Source organism: Triturus cristatus, chromosome 12, assembly GCF_964204655.1.
Source record: "Triturus cristatus chromosome 12, aTriCri1.1, whole genome shotgun sequence".
Lineage (NCBI taxonomy): Eukaryota > Metazoa > Chordata > Amphibia > Caudata > Salamandridae > Triturus > Triturus cristatus.
The window spans coordinates 777,404,597-777,424,520 of NC_140595.1; the positions used below are offsets into that span (position 1 = coordinate 777,404,597).

Sequence of the window (19,924 nt, forward strand, 5' to 3'; positions counted from 1 at the left end):
CTTGACTCTTCGTCGTCGACGACGCTACCTTCTTCGTCGACGATCCCGTCGACGATGTAGATTTTCCTAATTTCTCCTCAGGTGAAGTAGACGCTGGCTTTTTAAGCGCATGTTTAATTTTAAGGGGTGATTTTGAAGGCTCAGAACTTGTTTTCTTTGGCTGTTCCACCCCTGAAGCATGACCCTTGCTCTCCTTTTCTTTAGTTTTAGGAGATTTTGAGGGACTGCGCTCTGAAGACCCAGCAGTGGTCTTTTTAAGAGCCTTCTCAGGTTTCTCCCCTGAGGTATGAGCCTGAGGAGATCTGCCTCTCTTCTGAGATCTCCTTGAAACATTTGACGCCTCCTCACTGTCACTAGACACGACGTCCTTCCTGGTTTTAAGTTTTTGGAGCCAAATTAGCAGTCTGCCTTCACGATCCCTTAAAGTCTTATTAGAAAAGGTGCGACATACCTTACACTCCTTCGCCTGGTGGTGTGGGTAAAGGCAGTATATACAGTCCTTATGAGGATCATCAGTATATAATCTCTTCTTTGAGCAGGTGGCACAGGCCCTAAACAAGCCTTTCTTTTCTTTATCAGCCATTCTCCTAGATGATGTAGAAATTTCAGTAGAAAAAATCTCCTCAATCTAAAACCAACTGTAGAATTTGAGCAGAGCTCAAAGGAGACTCCCTAGCACAACGTGCGGTAGAAAATCTGAGGGCAGAAGGTTCTCTCAGGAGTGTTCTAGAGGGTGAGAGGCTCTGATTGGCTCAGGGACTGGTTTAGTCCTTTTTTACATAACGAAGGTTATGGGTTGCAAAGGAAAATGGGCCTAGGCCTTTTTTCTGTTTGCTATGATACTAAGCAAAGCTTTTTTATGTACCGGAGACTCCCGTCTCGACGACGGGGAATGATTCAGGCATGTGAATCTATGAAAGGCTCCAATACTGGAGTAAAATTGAGTTATCGGTTTAAAGGTAAGTACTCGACTGGCAGAGTTAAGGTTCTGGGCATAGACTCAGGGGTCTCCCAGGGTCAGGTAGGTACAGTTGGTTCACCCTCAGCGGCACAAGGGCGGCCGGGTGCAGAGAGAGTTAGGCCCAATGTTATCCTATGAAAGGTAGGGGGGCCTTGGTTGGTGGCTGCTGACTAGCAGGCCACGCAGATGTGGGAGCTGGGCTCCTGGTCACTTACTCACGGCAAGTGGGGAAGTAGATAGGTGTAGAGGTTGCACTGCCAGGGCCACTCGGGCGGCTGGGTGCAGGGTGCTTTTGAGCCTTCAGGCGCTCAATTGATTTCAATGGGAAATCTCCGGTTTAGAAAGACTGCAAGCTCGGGGACGAAGATTCTATAGGTGCCACCACCACTTCGAGAGGTAAGTTGGGTAGTTGGAGGACAGGTAGGTACCCCGGGATTGGGCACAGGGGGCTGCGGGGCGCCGGGTGCAGGGGTGCCTTTTGGTGTCATGAAATCTTACCCTCTGTTGATCGCGGTTGGGGGGGCACCTGGTTCTGAGGCTTCTTCAGGAGTGTCGAGAGAGGTCCTTGGGTACCGGATTCGGGGTCACAGTCGCTGTGGGGTCGTCCTCGTGGTCTTTGTTCACTCCGGCACAGGCCAGGCTTGGCGGGTGCAGAGTGTGCTGTGTTCGCGGTTCCGGGCTGCTGCCAGGTATTAGAAGTAGTTTTTGAGTAGAGCCTCTACTCATGGGAGTCCCAGGGGGTTTAGAGTCAAAAGGTAGCCAGGTCCTCCGGGGTTTGTGAGGTTGCTGGCCACAAGAGATGCCGGGTTGGAGCGGGAGCAGGTTCGAGGGTCGACAGGCCGGTAGGGCTGGGGCCAAGGCTGTTGGTGTCTTCCTCATCTTAGCAGCTGCAGGGCAGGTCTTCTTTCTTCTAGCTCTTATTAGGATTTTGGAATCTGGGGAAGGAAGGTTCAGCGTGCCCCTAAATACTAGATTTAGGGGCGTTACAGGTAGGTGAAGGGCAGGGACCAATGGGTCCCTGTCCTGGGGTGGGTACACCCCCTATCCTGCCTCTCAACTGTGGGAGGGGGGGCAGTAGCCTAGTCCTGATTGGGCAGGGCTTCCCATCTTCAAGATGGCGAGAGCCCGGAGATGTGCTTCACCTTGCCTACCCCGCCTGAGGGATGGGATTGGCAGGCTGGCACATCCCCTGTCCTTATTTGGTGGTTCCGGCCAAGCTTCCCGCCACAGTGGGGGGTTGCAGTGGCCTGGGGAAGCTCACAGAAGCGGCATGCCTTTGAAGCTTCCCCCTGCCCATCCTGGGGGAGGAGATTTAGCACCTCGCCGAGGATGTGCATTGTTGCAGACCCAGAAGAGCAGGGGCTCTCCTACCCAGGGGTCCAGCAACATGTCTGCTGTGTGGCAGCCTCAGAACAGACGTGGATTGTAGGTTAGGTTTCAGGGGGCATCTCTAATATGCCCTCTGGGGTGCTTGGTACATTAAATCCCACACTGGCATCAGTGTGGGTTTAATGTGCTGAGAAGTTTGATAACAAACTTCTCAGTCTTCAGTGTTGCCATTCTGGTGCTGTGGAGTTCGTGTTTGACGAGCTCCCAGCACCATATTCTCTTAAATGGCAGCACTGCACTTACAGTGCCCTGGAATGGACCTGGGTACTGTAGGGGCACAGGGCTCCTGCTCCTGTGCCCACACCATTGGCATAGGGCACCAAGCTAGAGGGGTGGCTGATGTATGCCATGGCAGTGTAGGTGGTCGGCATGGCACACAGAGATGTGTGCCATGTCGACTTTGTTTTGTCTTGTACCCAGACACTCAGCCTGCAAGGGCAGTGCGTGTGTGTAAGGGTACAGGGCCTCTAAGGGTGGCACAATGAGTGTTGCAACCCTTAGGGGCCTTCTCTGGTCACAAGGCCCTGGGTACCTAGAGTACCATTTACCAGGGTCTGACATGTGGCCAGGGTTTGCCAATTTGTGTTTTAGGGAAGGAACATAGGCCCTGGGCACCTGATTGGCAGGAGTCCAGGGCACACTCAGTCAAAGTACATTCAGCAATTCAGCAAAAAGTGGGGGCATAGCATGCAAGAAAGATGGCACTTTCTCACAGGCTTCCAAACAGTAGTGTCTGGTAAAAGTGTGTCTGTTGGACCATGTTGCCGCTTTACAGATCTGGTGAAGAGGCACACTGGCAAAAAGAGCTGCGGATGAAGACATCGCTGTTGTAGAGTTTGCTCTTGGGGTTGCTTGCAATAGTCTTCCTGCTTGATCATGGCATAAGTAAATTGCAGCAGAGATCCAACGAGCAATGGTTGGTTTTGAGACCGAATGTCCTTGGTGTGGTTTGCCATATGCGTATTGTTGCTGTCCGTTGTAAGTAGAACTTGAGACATCTTTTGATGTCAAGGGAATGCAAAGCCCTTTCTGCAGCTGTGAGCGGATTTGGGGAAAAAGTCTTTAAAATTATAGGTTTATTCAGGTGGAAATCCACAGGAACTTTTGGCATGAATTTTGGGTTAGTACGCAGCACTACAGATTTCGATGTAAATTGTAGAAAAGGTGGATGAATAGTGAACGCTTGGAGGTCACTAATTCTTCTGGTTGATGTTAAAGCCAGCAACAAGGAAACCTTCCAAGAAAGGAACTTTAAATCCACCTTGTGAATGGGTTCGAAAGGGTGCCGCATTAGTTGTGTAAGCACTATATTAAGGTGCCAAGAAGGAGGTGGACGTCGAATAGGGGGAAACATTCGGAATAACCCTTTGAAGAATTGTTTGACTCTATTTGAATAAAGAGAGTTAACACCAACCTGCCGAAACCTTGAAATTGCCGCCAAGAACACCTTTAGAGTACAATGGGAGAGGCCGGATCTTGCTAATTGAAGAAAGAATGGTAGAGTTTGTTCTGGTCTTGCCTGAATAGGGTGGATATTGGCAGATTGACACCACATGCAAAACCTCTTCCATTTTAGTTTGTAAGTTTTTATCATAGCAGGTGCTCGAGCATTAGCTAAAACCTCCTGACAGTCCAGAGGGATATCTAGGTGTGCAAATTCAAGGTGTTGAGGAGCCATGCCGCTAATCTCAGCGATGCTGGGTCCGGATGACAAATTTGTCCGTTCTGGATGGACAGAAGGTTCGGAATTGGCTGGAACTGGATGGGCTTGCATTTCGAGAGGAGGAGAAGTTCCGTAAACTAGTACTGGCGAGGCCACCTGGGAGCGATGAGTATCGTGCGGCAAGGTTGTTTCTTGATCTTGCGCAGAACTCGCGGAACCAATGGAATCGGCGGAAAAGCGTAGGCATATATTTGTGACCAATTCATCAAAAAGGCATTTCCGAGTGAGTCTTTGTGGGGAACCCAACTTGCAAAGTATGGGCATTTTCGGTTCTGGCTGGTTGCAAACCGGTTAAGATCGGGATGCCCCCATTCTCGTAACACCTTGTTTAGGGATGGTTGATGTAGTTCCCACTCGTGGTTTGATGTTGTGGACCTGCTGAGGGAATCCGCCTGAACATTGGTGACTCTCTGGACATGAATGGCTTTGAGGCTGATTTTGTGACGAATCGCCCAATCCCAAATCTCTTGTGCTTGCTGAGATAATAGGGTTGACTTTGTCCCGCCTTGCTTGTTCAAGTAATGCATACTTGTCGTAATGTCCGTATTAGTACGGATGTTCCTTTGATGCTGGTTCGAAACGATTTTAGAGCCAAGAATATGGCTGGTAACTATTGAAGGTTGATATGCCACCTTTTTTGCTCCAAAGTCCACCTGCCGGTGACTGTCATCCCTTGAAGGTGCGCCCTCCATCCCTCGAGGAAAGCATCTGTGGTTATGGTGAAATCCGGTACTTCGACTAGAAATGCACATCCTTCTCCTAAGTTCTCCATCTGCTCCACCAATGAAAGACTTCCTGCATCCGAAGAGTGATGCGAACGATGTCGTCGAAAGACCCCGAAATCTGGAGCCATTGAAGGTTGAGTTCCTCCTGCAGTGGCCTCATTCTGTAACGACCGTTGGGAATCAGAGGAATGCAAGAAGAAATCATCCCTAGGAAGGACTTGTATGAACGGACTGAAACGCACTCTTTTGACAGCAAGGAGTGCGCGAGGTTGCATATTTTGATTTGTCTTTCTTTTGAGCCAAAGGCGTGGGTCAGTTTTGTGTCCAGTGTTGCTCCTAGAAAGGTCTTTTTCTCTGTGATGGAGTCAGATGAGACTTCGAAATTTATGGAAAGACCCAGAGACTGGAAAAGTAGCAGACACTTCTGAACATGTTTGGATGTTGTTTTGAAAGAATTCACCTTGATAAGGCAGTCGTCAAAGTACGGGAAAATTTGAATGCCCTGCAGGCGAAGGTGTGCGGTCACTGGCGCTATGACCTTTGTAAATACCCGGGGTGCTGAACGGAGTCCAAATGGAAGGACTCTGAATTGAAAGTCTCTGCCAGCTACTCTGAACCGTAGAAATTTTCTGTGCCTGGGAAGGATCGGCACATGAAAGTAAGAGTCTTGGAGGTTGAGGGTGGCCATGTGATCCCCCGCCGAAATCAATTGTAGAATTTCTTTAAGTGTTAACATTTGGAAGGATAGCTTCTTTAAGAATTTGTTGAGGGCGTGAAGGTCGAGAATAGGGCGCCATTCTCCCGACTTTTTTCGGATGAGGAAAAATCTCGAATAAAATCCTGTTCCTCTTTGCAACAGAGGGGCTTTTTCGATTGTTCCCTTCCGTATCATCAGATTTATTTGGGAAAAAAGCTCCTTGAGATGAGCAGGAGGTGGTCCTTTGGGAGGAGAGTTTGGAGGAATTTTTGTGAATTCCAGAGCATGGCCTCTGGCTACTATATCCAAAACCCACTTGTCTGTAGTAATTCTGGACCAGTTTGAGTATAAGTCGGATATTCTTCCTCCAATTCTTGAATGGGGCAACGGCAGAAATGGTGGCAGTTGGCTGACCTCATTGTTTTTTATTGGACTCCCGTCCACGAAAGGATTGCTTCCTTCTTGACTGCGAATTGGAGTTACTTCGCTGTCCATAAGATTGTTGCCTGTAGTTTTGGAATCTTTGGTTAGTTTGGGAGGTCTGATAAGAACGTTGTTGATTATATCCTCCCCTGTTGGTGAGGGATCCACGTCCCTTGGCACCACGAAAAGACAACTTTCTAAACTGCAGGCTACCAAGAGACCTCGCCGTCTCTGTATCTTTTTTAATAGTCTGAAGGGCCTCATCAACATGTTGTCCGAACAGAGACTCTTCATCGAACGGCATATCGATGATCTTAGTTTGGACTTCCTGACGGAAAGATGTTGACTTCAGCCAACCTTGCCTCCTCAATACTGCTGCACCTGCCAATTGTCTAAAACCAGTAGATGCCACATCCACGGCTGCGTCAATGATTTCAGCCGAGGTATATTCTCCCTCCTGTAAGATCTTCAAGGCCTCGGACTTGGAAGGCTCCGACAGCATATTAATGTAGGGGGAGATGTCGGACCACATTTGTCGATCGTATCTCCCTAATATGGCTAGGGAATTTGCAGCCCGAACCGTCGTCGCAGCCATCGTGGAGACCTTTTTTCCAATTGAATCCAACCGTCTGCCATCCCTGTCAGGCGGAGCTGATCTAGGAGACGAGGGGTTCCTGGCCCAGTCTCTGCACCACTTGGGCGATGGCGGAGTCAGCTTTAGGCTGGCAGATGAGGCATGCCGGTGAATCGCTTGGTGCCTTATATTTTTTGTCCAACCGAGGTAAGACTGCTGGAAGAGAATTTGGTGTTGCCTTCTTTCCAGATAAAATCTATTGTTGGAATTGTACTGATCTGTTTTCGCCGTTGATCCTTAAAATCATAAAGAAAGCAGTCGTCTTTCTTTGTCTCCATAGGGATTAGAAATCTCTTTGTTGCCTTCTCCATAAGGAGATGAAAACTTCTGATATCCAACCGAGGAGAGTCCACGGGGGCTGGAGCGGATGGTGACGGAGTTTGGATTTGGTATTCGTCCCACTCCGACAGCACTGACTGGTCATCCACCTCTCCTTCTTCCCTGTCTTCATCAGTTGTATTTGCATCATGGGAATGACTAGATGGCAGTGGAGAAGGTGGTCTGGGAGATTAAAAAGAGGGTATGGGAACCCTTGGCATAGACGTAGACGGAAGAGACTCCGCCGATTCCGATGGAGGGAAGTGCCGATAATAGCCCTGCAACATATACTGTAAATTGTTCAGCAATTCTAAAGGCATTTGTGCTGAAGGAACTGTGACAGGAGGTGGAGCTTGAGGCTCAGTACCTGGTTCTTCCTCCTGGTAGTCATCCTGGTATTTAATAAATCGTTCTGATGGACTCCTTGCAGTGCGGAATCGGTCATCCTCTCCAGATTAGTCGTCCTCCTCCTCAGAATCTAATAGCTGTTCCGGCAGCTTCAATGGTGACAGGGCTTCTAAAGAAGAGCCACGACGTTGTAGTAGCGAAGACGCTGTAGACGGCTGGATGGATGAAGCAGAAGCCGTTGTCGCAGTCCAAATCTGTACAGGAAGACAAGAGGCGTCGACGAGTAGGCAGTCGACGGGACCGTCGACGATGGCGGTGGCGGCAATAAGATGTGCGCTGATGAGTAAGCCGTCTTAGACGACGAGTCAACTTTCGTCGACAAGATGTTAGCCATCAACGAGGCAATCTTCGTCAACGAGGAGGTCGACGACTAGGTAATCTTAGTCTACGAGGCAATTTTCGTCGACGATGAATCCGTCTTCGTCAACGGGGCAGCCGTCAACGACGCGGCAGTCTTCATCGACGAGGTGGGCGTCGACGCAGCACTTGCTGACGAGATCTTCTTTGACCTTACCGTAGATGGAGCGGAGACGAGAGATGGAGCGGAGACGAGAGATGAAATCTCCTTTGTCGACGAGATGGGTCTAACAGCCACGGAGACTAGCATCGACGAAGCCGATGTCATAATCATCTTCGGTCTCGGAGACGAGAATGTAACCGTCGACGTTGATGTAGCGTCGATGATGATAATCATCGACGGAGTCGTTGACGAAGACGCCGTCGACGACGGCATTTTTTGCTGAGGTAATTCCTTGTCAGGAAGTCGTTTAGGTGCCACGGACTTCCCTGACTTCCTCGGGGGCGTAGCAGGTTTTGACTTTGAAGGTGGAGAAGCCTTCTTTGAAGAAATAGAAGAAGACAAGCCAGAGCTTTTGGCAGGCTGAACTTTCCTCAACACCTTTGCCCCAGGAGATAAGTCCTCCTCAGCCATCCTCTTTCTGGAGGATAATACAGAGGACCCAGAGGCTGCACTTTCTACCTCAGATATAGGGTTATCTTTGTCCTTATTCTTCTGTAGCCACAGAAGTAGGCACCCTTCTCTATTCCTGAAGGTTTTCTGAGGGAAGGTCCTGCAGATCTTACAATCCCTCACCTCATGTTCCAGATAGAGGCAGTAGATACACTTCTTGTGGGGATCTTCAGAGAATAGCCGGAGCTTCCCACAGGATTCACAAGGCCTAAAGCGAGACCTCTTAGAAGTTGACATCATGAAGTAGCAAAAAATCCAGAAAAAAACTGAAGTACTGAGCAGAGCTCAGGAAGACTCCATTCACACGACGCGCGGTAGAAAATCTGAGAGCCTGAGCCTCTGAGGAGAACATTCTGGTGGGTACTGTCGCCTGATTGGCTGCAGTTTGGACTATATATAAAGACTGTGATAGTCATAGGTGTTGAAGTTTTTTCCTTATAGCTTAGGCTATTTTACTTCCTGGTTTTACGTTACCAAGGTTTTTTGGTTGTTATATGCATAATTATTGCTTTTTTATGTACTGTGGGACTCCCACTCCGGGGAATGATTCAGGCAGGTGAATCTATGAAAGACACCCCAAATACTGGAGAATCTGCAATCTCTTCTTCTGTTAGGACTATTGCTTATGCTTTATTGCATATGCATAATCTATGGTCTTTTGCCACCATTCTAGTTGTCATTGTGCGTTTTTACTGCAGCTCTTTTAAGGTCCAGTGCATGTTAGCTGTGTAGGCTTTATCACTTTCTGGTGCATTACTACTAAGGCCTTTAAGAAAGAACCGTCACTTCTTGAAAAAGTTTGCATATCGGGGGATCTGTGGTGTAGGATGTATCCCAACGCCCATTGGAGGACAACCTTCCTGCTGCCCCCAAATAAGCTTCTACTTAATTTGGGGGAATATTTAGGGGAGAGGCTGTCGTTAAGTTGCCATTTAAGAAAGTGTAAAATCCACATGGGGAGCTCATAAGAGTACACCCGTAAACACTTGGCTACCTTTAAAAATAACCTGATTCAAAAAGTCCAAATCAAGGCTCCACAGAGCAGATTAATCAAAGCCGAGTTTCAAACCGCAAACTAATTCGAGTAAAGCTGCATCAAGTAGAGATTCTTGCTGTGTAGTGACAAAGTGCAGTCACTAGGATCTAGATTTTTGGGTCTTTAAACATCTCGTTTAGATCACTAAAGCCTTCCTCTCATCTGACTTGAACCCTCCCAATGTGTTCGCCTATCTAGTGCTTTCTGAACATGTTTCTGCAGATCATATGTTTTATCTTGTGTCTAATGCATTTTCTCTTCAGGTTCCCATGTGGAGCATGCACTCGGGCCCATCACACCACAGGATCAAGGCGCTCCCTCCTTTGCAGCAAGTCTGGTCGCTGATGCAGTTGGAGGTAAGGGTGGCTTGACCGACTGGGGGGATGCAAACGTCAGTGCTTGCCACATTGAGGATGAACAAGCATGCAACTAATCACAGGTGTGAGCACATGCTTGACCAGTCGTTAGACTCGTAGTCACACCTTGGGAAGACATGATGATTTAAACATGCACCTCGGGTTTTAGTCTGCTCCAGGTGCGCTTGTGCAGAAAATCTTTTAAATGCTGTAGCAGAATTTTCAAAATTCAGCAGAAGCTTCTGTATATTTTTGTTAAAAAGAGGGCTGATCTAGACATGGGCATCTTCATTCTATACCATGTCTCCACTCTGCTGGAGTGCCTCCCCCCACCTTTCAAGATTGGATTAGCCGTTTTAGGTCAAGCCCATCAGACTGCGCAGTTGTCTGGTTGCAAAAGATGTATTGTGGGCTTAGCAAGAGCTTACAGGGGGGTTATAGCCTGCCCATTGCTTACCAGTGGTTGGCTGTGTCATTCATGATGCTTCTTATGGCTTTCCTTGTCCCAGCTTGTCCGTCTTGGGTTTGTCCCTGTCTCTGCAGCGTAGCTTTTTTACCATCTCTCTAACTGACTTCTATCATTTTGCTGCTCACTTTTAGGTTTTAAATCTTTTTATAGAATTTTCAAATAAGTTATGCACATAGTATAAATTATAAATTCATAAATGCCAATTTAAACAAAAGCAATTAACAGATTGTATACAGGTACATCATTAAAAACAACCAATGCATATACTACTTCTACCCCTTACTTGCAATCATAAAACAACCAATAAAAAGGGCATAGAGGATGCCAGCAGGAGTCTTTCATTAATGGTAGATATGATCTATGAGAAAGAAAAAATAACAGATCTATAGCGAGTAATATCAACGGTAATGCTTACAGAAGAAGTTAGTGAAATAGTCATTAGAAACCAGAGTATATGTGACAGAATGCTAAACTGTAGGTTGAAGGCAGATTGGCAAAAATGTGTGAAAGGGCTGCTCACTTTTAGGGAACTACTTGTTCGTGGCATGTGTAGCTGCAGATACACATGCGCTTCAGACTCGTGCCATCTAGTGTTGGGTTTGGATGTGTGCAACTTTTGTTTTTCTTCAAAGAAGTATTTTGAGTCGGTAGATATAGTAACTCCTATCACTGGTGATGCGCTTGGGCTCCACTGTTGATTGTATTTCTCCACCATCTGGTTCAGATGTGTACCCACCGAGGTCGGCGTTGATGCCTCACGGTGATCGTCTTTGAGCACTTTCGTTTTTCTCCATTCAGGCCCTTGCCTCTCTTGGGGCCTACTCCGTTGTTGCCTCCCTAAAAATGGTGACTGTGTGATGGAAAAGGACTCCATTCCAAAACGATCCACAGTGTTGTGCAAAGTATTCCTGGCTAGACCGTCGCTAGTTTTAAAACCTCTGTCTGTCCCTGGTGTACTATAAGGATTCCTGCTTCACCGGCCTGGCCTCCCGCAGCAAGAAGACAATGTAGTACCTACACGATCGTCGGCCGGGACCCTCAGGCGAACAGCACTTTCATTTCAGCCCCAGCTTAGCTCACATTCAGAGTCCAAGACAGAAGAATCCAGGCCCTCCAGGTACAGCCACGAAGACACCATTCTACTTCCCCCATCACCTCCCTGTCAGTGAACTGAGCATAGCACTTGAGGGAGTCTGGTATTGCGCCATGAAGTCTAGTATCAGGCTTCCAGTCAGCCACTACCAGACGGCCATGGTCTGTACCGAAAGCATGCATTTGATCTGACTTCGAGTCAGCATCTGGTGCTGAAATAACTGAAGAAGGCCTGGCTTCCAGCGCTGACATCGAAGACTAACTGGATTCCTGCTTCGCTCCAAGGACTCTTTAAGACCCAAATACCCCTCAGCACCAGCAAGTCAGAAACTGACCACTATGCCAAAATGCCGGGTGCATAAAGCCCCGTCCTCTATTGCATCCACGGAGCAGCCTATCCTGCAGAATCTTCAGAAGAAGCTCAACGCAAGGCAGAAACGATTCTCATTTATCCACAAACTGGCAGGATCCTCACTCAGCCTCTGCCAAAGACTTGACACCTATCCCTCACAAGAGGATGTTGGCTTTTGAGGAGGCACTTGCATTGGAGCCTGAACAACCAGCTACAACTAGAAAACTCCAGGATCGGGGCACTAGCCTATATCTCTTTGGCACCACCCTTCTCCTCTAGCTTCCTCATCTCCCCCTCCTCCCCTCCTTTACCTCAACTCAATTCCTATGAGGCCTCCTTGGACTCCCAGCCCCTTGATGACCCATGGGAAGATTACGATGTAGTCCCACCTGGACTCTTACCCTGCAAAACCATCCGTGCCAGATGACATTACCTCTTACTATGAGGTTCTGTATCCGGCTGCCACATTTCATAAGGTAGAGATGCACAAGTTCCAGGAGGATGAAGATTTCCTTGTGAGATTCTGTCCTCCACCCAGCATTTACAGATAAACAGAGAAGGCTATGGGAGCTCTTCAGATGCCTTTTCCCTGGGGTTCCTTTTGCAGGTCCCAGAATAGAGTGGGGCCACGACCACCTTCCCTGAAGCCACTCCCTATTATCAGAGGCCAAACAAACCGCAGACCCCCTTGATGGGGCTAGTCTAAGGAAGACTACAGGGGTAATATGAGGAAATTGGATGTATTTATATGGTGTGGTAGTGCAACCTTACCTTGTAATGCACTTACCAACCGCTTTGGGACCCCTGGGTTTCATCTGTCAAACCCTCAGCTCAATCCTTGGTAGCTGTGGCACTGAGCAAAAAGGCTTACACAGAGGAAAAAATGTGAAGCATTTAAACAGCATAAAAACAATTGAAGAAATCTACACAACACTCGAAATTCGACACAAATTTATAAAAATAGATTTTTTTAAATAGTTTAGATACTAGAACGAAAAAAATCCACAGAATGGTTCCAGAGAGATAGATTTTACAAGCAATAATAAATCTGTGCAATTTCACTCGACCGCGAACACAAACTGGACACTTTGAAATGTGGGTAAGTGTAAATGCAGGTGGTTAGATGTTCGCGGTGGGGGGGGGGGGGGGGGGGAGAGAGAGTCCCACAGGAATTTAGTCAGCAAGGTCCTCAAGTATAGTTGTCTTCAAAGACAAGCAGTTCTAGACACTTTATCTGCATTTCACTAGATTCCTAAGGAGTGGTCCTGATGCAAGGGATAAAGGAAGCTGTGGGTGCGATGTGGTTGAGTGGGGTCTTCCTGCAGCGATTCCTCGGTCCACGTAGCTAGTAATGGGGTCCTTGTTGCAGCGTCCCCATCCCACAAAGTCCTCTCCAGTCTGTCCGAAGTCCAGTTGCCACCAGACAATCAGTAGTCTGTTGTCGCAGTCACAGGCCAATCCTTCCTGGGTCAATAACTTCCCTTCTGAGGGTTTCAGCAACTCTCCTGCAGCACTAACAGCCTCGGTGAATCTGGGTGCAACTCTGGGATTCGGGTCTTGGCTCCCGGTGCTGCACGATGGCGATGGTAGGGGCTTGAAGACTTTGGGCTACCAACTGTTGTGTCCCTATGCTCCAAACAGGAGGCCAGTCAGCTGGCCCTTTGAGTTCTCAGGACTCTGGAGACAGCTTCTCCCTGGCCAGGACACAGAAGGCACAGTCCCTGACTTTGCTAGCCAGCTGATGCAGTCCTCATCGGTGCAGCCTCACTTTGCTTGTCACTTGGTGTAGATGGGTAGTCTTTCTTCGGTCCTCCTTCCGAGTCGGTCCAGATCGGAGGTCTGGGTGCCCTATTTATCTCCAGAAAATGCTCTCTGGGTAGAATGTGGCTGGTAGGCAATGGGCCACCAGATTCCATCTCTCCCCAGTTACCACTTCTTGGTAATTGTGGCATCTGGCTATCCCGAGATGCGCCATTCTGCCCACTCCCAACATGGCGAATCCCCTCTCTCTGTACTGAGCCCACCTCCAGGGATGTGGCTACCAAGGAGCTACATGGCCCTGGATAAAATGGTTAGACACCTGGCTTCTCTCTTGTCCCCAATGCCATTCTGGCTGTCTAATCAATAGAGCAGCCCCTCTAAGTGTTACCCATTTGCCCTTCATAAGCAGCTTCTCCTTTTGAAGCTCGCCTTTTGGGCTAACACCCCTGTGGCTTCCAGCAAGAGGGAGGTATAATCTCTCTTCCATGCAAGTCCCTATCCTGTCCTTTCCTGGATTTGTTACTAGGAGGGCAGAAAGCTGTCTGCAGGACAAGCCCTGTGTACACCAGTAAATGGGCACTAGAAGCCTGGACAACTAAAGTGGCAACTTGTATAGTTTAGTTTAACTTCGCCTACCTGTGACACTAAATTCAATTTAACCATTAAATCTGATTTAATGCTCTGATTCTTTTGATATTCAACAGTACCAACCTTAGTAGTCTCATTCAGAAGTTTGCAGTGCTGGGCTGCCAGCCTGTGACAATGTACTGGCCAATGGAGCAACCTACTAGGCTTTCCACAATGAAAACAAAACTTTAGGATTTTTACTGCTGGAACATTAAAAGTACATGCTCCACTTTTTAATATCGAGCACCCTGCCTTAGGGCTAATTAGGCCTGCCATAGGGATGACTTGCATACATTTAAAAATTAGGTTTGGGCATTGCGATAAGCAGTTTTTTAAACTGCCCTTCCAGTCTGCAGTGGCATGAGAGCCACATTTTACCTTGTCCCACTCTGTGATTCACAACAAATGCTGCAGTCCATGGGTCACACTCAAATTTACAGGCCCTGTGTCCCCTAAACTAGGGACTTACAAGTAAGTTAGGCTATGCTAATTAGGGACAAGCCAATGTACAAGTTACTTACCTTTGGTAACAATGTATCTGGTAGAGACGATTCTAGCCGCAGATTCCTTAACGTAGAATTATCCCCAGGCGTGAGACTGGACCCGGAAAACTTTCTTTGCCCTAGCATCCCTGCATGCCGGGGGGCAGTACCACGCGACTCTGCCCTGACGTCATCCGCGGGTATGATGTCGGCGAGGTCCCATAAGCCCCACCCCGGCACGCTGACATCAGTTTTCTTCGGAGAACTTTTCGGCGCCACAACCCGGAGCCATCACAAACAAAACTGTGGAGAGTATGGGAACAGTGTGCGAAAAAGCAGTGAAACAGAAAAGAGAAAAACGAAAGGTGAGGAACAGCACCAGTTGGAAAAGTGCCAAGCACTCAAGGTACAAAAAGCCATAGCGGTGAAAGCCATAGCAGTGAAAGAGCAGAGCACCGCTCCGAGGAACACCCTTGCAAGCTAAGGCGGCAACCTCCCTGGAGGCAGAAAGCATGTGAAAAACGCCATAGCAGAAGAGAGAGAGAGAGAGACACTGCAATCACGATCCACAACAGTGAAGGGCAACCAGCCCGGAACAGAGGAGTAAGAGCAATTCACCCCCAGATACATGGTTACCGAAAGTAAGTAACTTGTAAATCTGATAGAGACTACTAGCCGCAAATTCCTTAATGTAGAATAGATACCCTAGCCATACCCAGAGGGGAGGAGGGCCTGCGAGAGAACCTCCCCAGTGGGAAGAAACACAGGGCCCCAGCAGGGGACGTGTCACGGGGACAAGGGGGGCCCAGCCCCTACCAAGCAGAAGTAAGCAAGAACAAGGCGAAGGGAAGACTAGGAGACCCCAAGCCCATCCAAGGTACAACTGCCACAATTCCTCGTAGGGACAGACAGCCGCAGAGGAGCACCCAGGAGGAAAAGAACCACCCCAACTCCAGCATCAACCGCAAGGAAGCAGACCAGGCAGGAACGGCTCCAGAGCCAAGAAGCGCAGGCGTAAGAAGAAAGGCACAGGTGCGCAAAGCCCCAGCAGAACAAGAGGCAGGGGCACAAGGGAATACACTAAGGGCCACGGCGGTGGACCAGAACGAGCAGGCGTGCGCAGCCGGCAGCTGACAGTACCGTGGAGCAGTGCACCCAGAACAAGCCGGGCGCAAGCACAGGGCAAAGGCCAGGGAAATTCAGAACAATCCCCAAAGGAGGATCGTTCAATAGACACACACCGACCCACGAAGAGAAGTGGGACCAGCCAGGAGAGACACGTAGGACGAACCCAAGCCATCAACCAGAACACAGGAAAGCCAGGAGAAACTTAGCCCCCCTGGAACACCAGACAGAGGACCAGGCCAAAATGCCACAACACAACACCGTAGATAGCATGCCAGACTCGTCGAGCGATGTAGCGAACACTGAGAATGACAGAACCTGGAGCAGCACAAGCTGCGCCCGGACAAGACAAGAGACCGCACCAGCAGTATTCAGTAATGCCAGGAAAGGCAGGGTACCCCAAATAAAAGGGCGACCATACCTTCCCAGCGCAGTACAGAGCTATGCAATAGCTACAAGTACCCCACATAGGGTATGATGCGTCCCAAGAAAACATGGGAACACCTGTTAGGGAAAAATCCCGCAGCAGAGGAAAACGAACATAAAGGACCTGCAGATAGAACCACAGACAGCTTGCCAATCAGCCGAACAGAAAACATACAGAAGGCCCAACCTGAGGACACATACAGGTGTACCAACAACCAAAGAACCACAAGTCAAAGGGGCTGTACCAGAAGCCAACAGTACTAAGGGGCCGACCTAAGGACCCCGAAGGCACGCCAACCCACACAGAATACACAGACGGTCCAACCGAACCACTAGACTCAACCCCCAAAAAAGGTGAGATGACGCCTCCCAGATAACAGCAGAGGACCGACCAGCCTAGTTTACGGAGGGGGGAGGAGGAAGGAGCCGCTGAATGGCGGCATCCGCATGGGTGTTCAACAAAAGCACCCCATCAAAGGGCAGGTCAACCAGACGCGCCCTAGCATTCTCAGGGAAAACGCTATTGCTCAACCAAGCATGGTGACTGAGAGCTACTGAACCTGCCATAGTGAGGCCGAGAGCATCAAATATCAAGGGCCGAACGAAGAATAAACGCGGCCAACTCCCGGCCATCCATCACATGGTGCCGCAGATCAGCGCAGACACCTTCTTGAGAGGCACAAGACAGAAGGGACTCCACGGAATCCCACAAGCTGGAAGTAGCCCTGGCCAACACACAAAGCGTGTTGAGCGCTCGCAAAGTAGCATTAGAGGAAGCGAAGATGTTACGCCCCCATGAATCCAACCACGGGCCTCCCGTGACGGAGGAAACCAAACCAAAGGTAAGGAAGGAAAGCAGTCTGCAGAAGAAGGCCCTGGGTAGAAGGGTGGAAAGAAAGGCAGACTGGATCGTGCGGAGCAGGACGGTGGCGGTGGAGGAGCGACTGGGGCACCGGATCCCCGTGGCAGGACATCCCCAGGCCCCCAGAAGAGAATTATGGAGCGTAACTTCGAATGGAAGAAGCAGCTCCCATCCACCAGAACCCTGATGGAGAACCTCAAGCAAATAGTCTGTAAGGAATGGGGTGGCAGGGTTGCACATGTGCAAAATGCCACTGGCCGTGGAAATGGCCCGGGCAAAGGCAGCACTCTCCTCTGTAGGGCGTCATGGGGGTGGTGCAATCCCTCTGTGGGATATGGCTGTAAACTAAGCCGGCCATCCCAGAGTCCAGGTGGAGGAAGAATGTGGCCGCGGGGACGGTGAAGAGCCCTCCCTGGAAGATGCCAGGGAGAAAGCCACGAAGCGGTGTCCTGTCTTCGGGAAAGAAGAGACAAACAGTTGACGAACCTCCGGAGAAGATGGGGCCTCTGGAGACAAGTCCGCCACAGGCGCCTGCGTGATGTCGACCGGAGCCAGAGGGGACGCCGAGACGACCTCCACCACCACTTGCGTCCTAGGAGAATGGGGCGTGGCCGGCGCCGGGTCGGCAAAAGAATGGCACCGAAAAGGCGCCGACTCGACCGACGCAGCCGCCTGCGTGGAGAGGCGAGAGGGATCCGGGGACGCGCCCAGCACCAGCGGCGCCACCAGGGCCAACAGCTGTCAGCGCCTGAGCGGCATCAATTCGGCCTCTGGCAAGGTCTCCGCCTGCCCAGAAGACCGAGAAGGACTCTGGGACGAGCCGCGCGTCCCGACGACCTCCCGCCACACCACATGGACCCCTTCGGGGTTTGCGGCGAGGCAGAGGCGCTGTGGACCGAAGAGGGGGAACGCCATAGGGCCGATACTGACGACACCAGACCTACAAAACCTGAAGCCGAACCAGTCGGCGCCAGAGCCACAGGCGACTCCGTGGAAGGCCCCGCACGTGGCAAGGGATCCGCGGACGTCCCAGGAAGAGGAGGAGGGGCCAAGGAAGCCTGCGGAGCCGTAGCATAGGCCTCCATTTGGGCCCTGGTCGCCTCGACGCCGGGAAACGGTGGGTAGGGTGGCGACGAATGAGGCTGCATGTCCCGCGGAGAACCCGCGCCCTCCACAGAGCGGGGACCAGGCCCCGGGGACAAGCTATAAGACAAACCGACTGGCGAGTGACGCCCTAGGGGCCTCAGTGACGGGCGATGCCGGAGTCGGAATCTGCGATTTTTGGACCCTTCCGCGGGGGACAGACGTGGAGACGACACTGATCTGGACAAGCGGGCCGAAAGGAGTTTCATCTGGCGCTCCCGCCGTGACTTAGGCTTCAGATGCTTGCAAGTGTCGCAGTACGTGGAATCATGGTGCTCGCCCAAACACCACATGCAAATAGGATGAGGGTCCGTCGCCGATATCTGACGCGCGCAGGACGAGCACATCTTGAAGCCCAAAGGCCTTTGCACACTGTCCCACAACATAAAGCGTGAAAAGAAGGCCTGAAAACAGGTCAGGGACACGATCCGGATCCGCGTTGCACGCGGAAAAGAAGGAAACTGATGTCAGCACGCCGAGGTGGGGCTTATGTGACCTTGCTGACGTCACGGCCGCGGACGACGTTAGGGTGGAGTCGCGTGGTACCGCCCCCCCACGGCGCGCAGGGATGCTGGGGTAAAGAAAGTTTTCCGGGTCCAGTCTCACACCTGGGGATAATTCTACGTTAAGGAATCTGCGGCTAGTAGTCTATCAGATTACGCATCCACCATTTTAAGGGTCAGAGCACATGCACCGAGTCCTGTTTAGCAATGCTCAGGGCATTTCAGAGTGATTACACCAGAATGTAGTAGTCAAAATGAAGGGAATAAGTCAGGATAAACCTGTAAAAAAGTTGTACCCTAACCCCAACGCATATATTCTCTCCGAGCCCTTCCACATGGTCAAGCTCCAGGACGTCATCTTTCTGCTGCAGCACAGTGGACTTAATGGCAGCACTCGACCTAAAAGACATCTACTTTCATGTCCTGAACCACCATGCACATTGCCGGTATCTCGAATTCGTGGTAAATGGCTGCATTTTCAGTAAGGTGCTGCCCTTCGGGGTCCCCATGGTGATCAGTGTCTTGCCCTGGTAGCTGCCTATCTCAAGAGGGCTGCCATTCACGTATTCCCTTGGACGACTAGTTGGTCAAGAGTGCAAACGGACAGTGGTTGGCTCATACTCTGACCTTCATAGGCCTATTGTACAATCTAGAGTTTAATGTCAACATGGTAAAGTCCCCCCTTCAGGTTCAGCGCTTCTCAGGCGCAGTCATCAACTCTGTTACCAGAAAGGATTTTCCAGCCGTGCAAGGTTCCAAGCTTTTCATTCAGCCAAATCGCCAAATAACAAGGACGGTCATGATCCTCCTCGACATGCCTTTCTGTAATGTCAGTTAACCACACCAGGTTACCTATGCACCTGTTGCAGTAGTGTTTACCTGCACAGTGGTCACGAGCAGATGTTCAGTGGGAGGATCTAGTCGTTTTTTTTTTTTTAAGCCTGCAACCATTGCTGTCTGCAGGTGTGGAACAGCAACAACCTGTTGTAGGACTGGCCCTTTCTGGACTCATACTGCAAGTGACCATCACAACGGATGCTTCCTTCGCAGGGTGCATTCATAGGACTTGACCGTTCAGGGCATGCGGGGACCTCACCAACTGGTTGTCCACGTCAATTACTTGGAGCTTCCAGCCATCCAGTTAGCACTCCAACCCCTTTTCAGCCACATTCAACACAAAGTGGTCCTCCTCCACACAGACAACATGACCGCCATGTATTATCAAAAACAGGGCAGCACTGTAGCGGCGACTCCACAGAGCGAATCAGGAATTCACCTATGTTCGAGGCATGTGGGCTGCTGAATTCATATCTGTGCATAGATCGCCGCCTAGTGTTGGGTCCGGATGTTTGCACGTTGTTGTCCTGGAAGAGTCTTCGAAGTATCCTGGGATAGGTGACTCCTCCCCTGGACTACAGTGCGCATGGGCATCCTCTCCATCC

The 19,924-nt window shown here is 50.0% G+C and overlaps 1 protein-coding gene across 5 annotated transcripts in view; it reads left to right on the forward strand.

Annotated features, from left to right (window-relative positions):
• Window positions 1–19,924, forward strand: part of KDM6B (lysine demethylase 6B) — a 950,060-nt gene that overhangs the window by 688,022 nt on the left and 242,114 nt on the right. For all 5 annotated transcript variants that reach the window (XM_085639043.1, XM_085639042.1, XM_085639045.1 and 2 more), the window contains one exon: window positions 9,548–9,640. In XM_085639043.1, coding sequence (XP_085495169.1) covers window positions 9,548–9,640 — 93 coding nt within the window. The remainder of the gene's footprint in view (window positions 1–9,547; window positions 9,641–19,924) is intronic.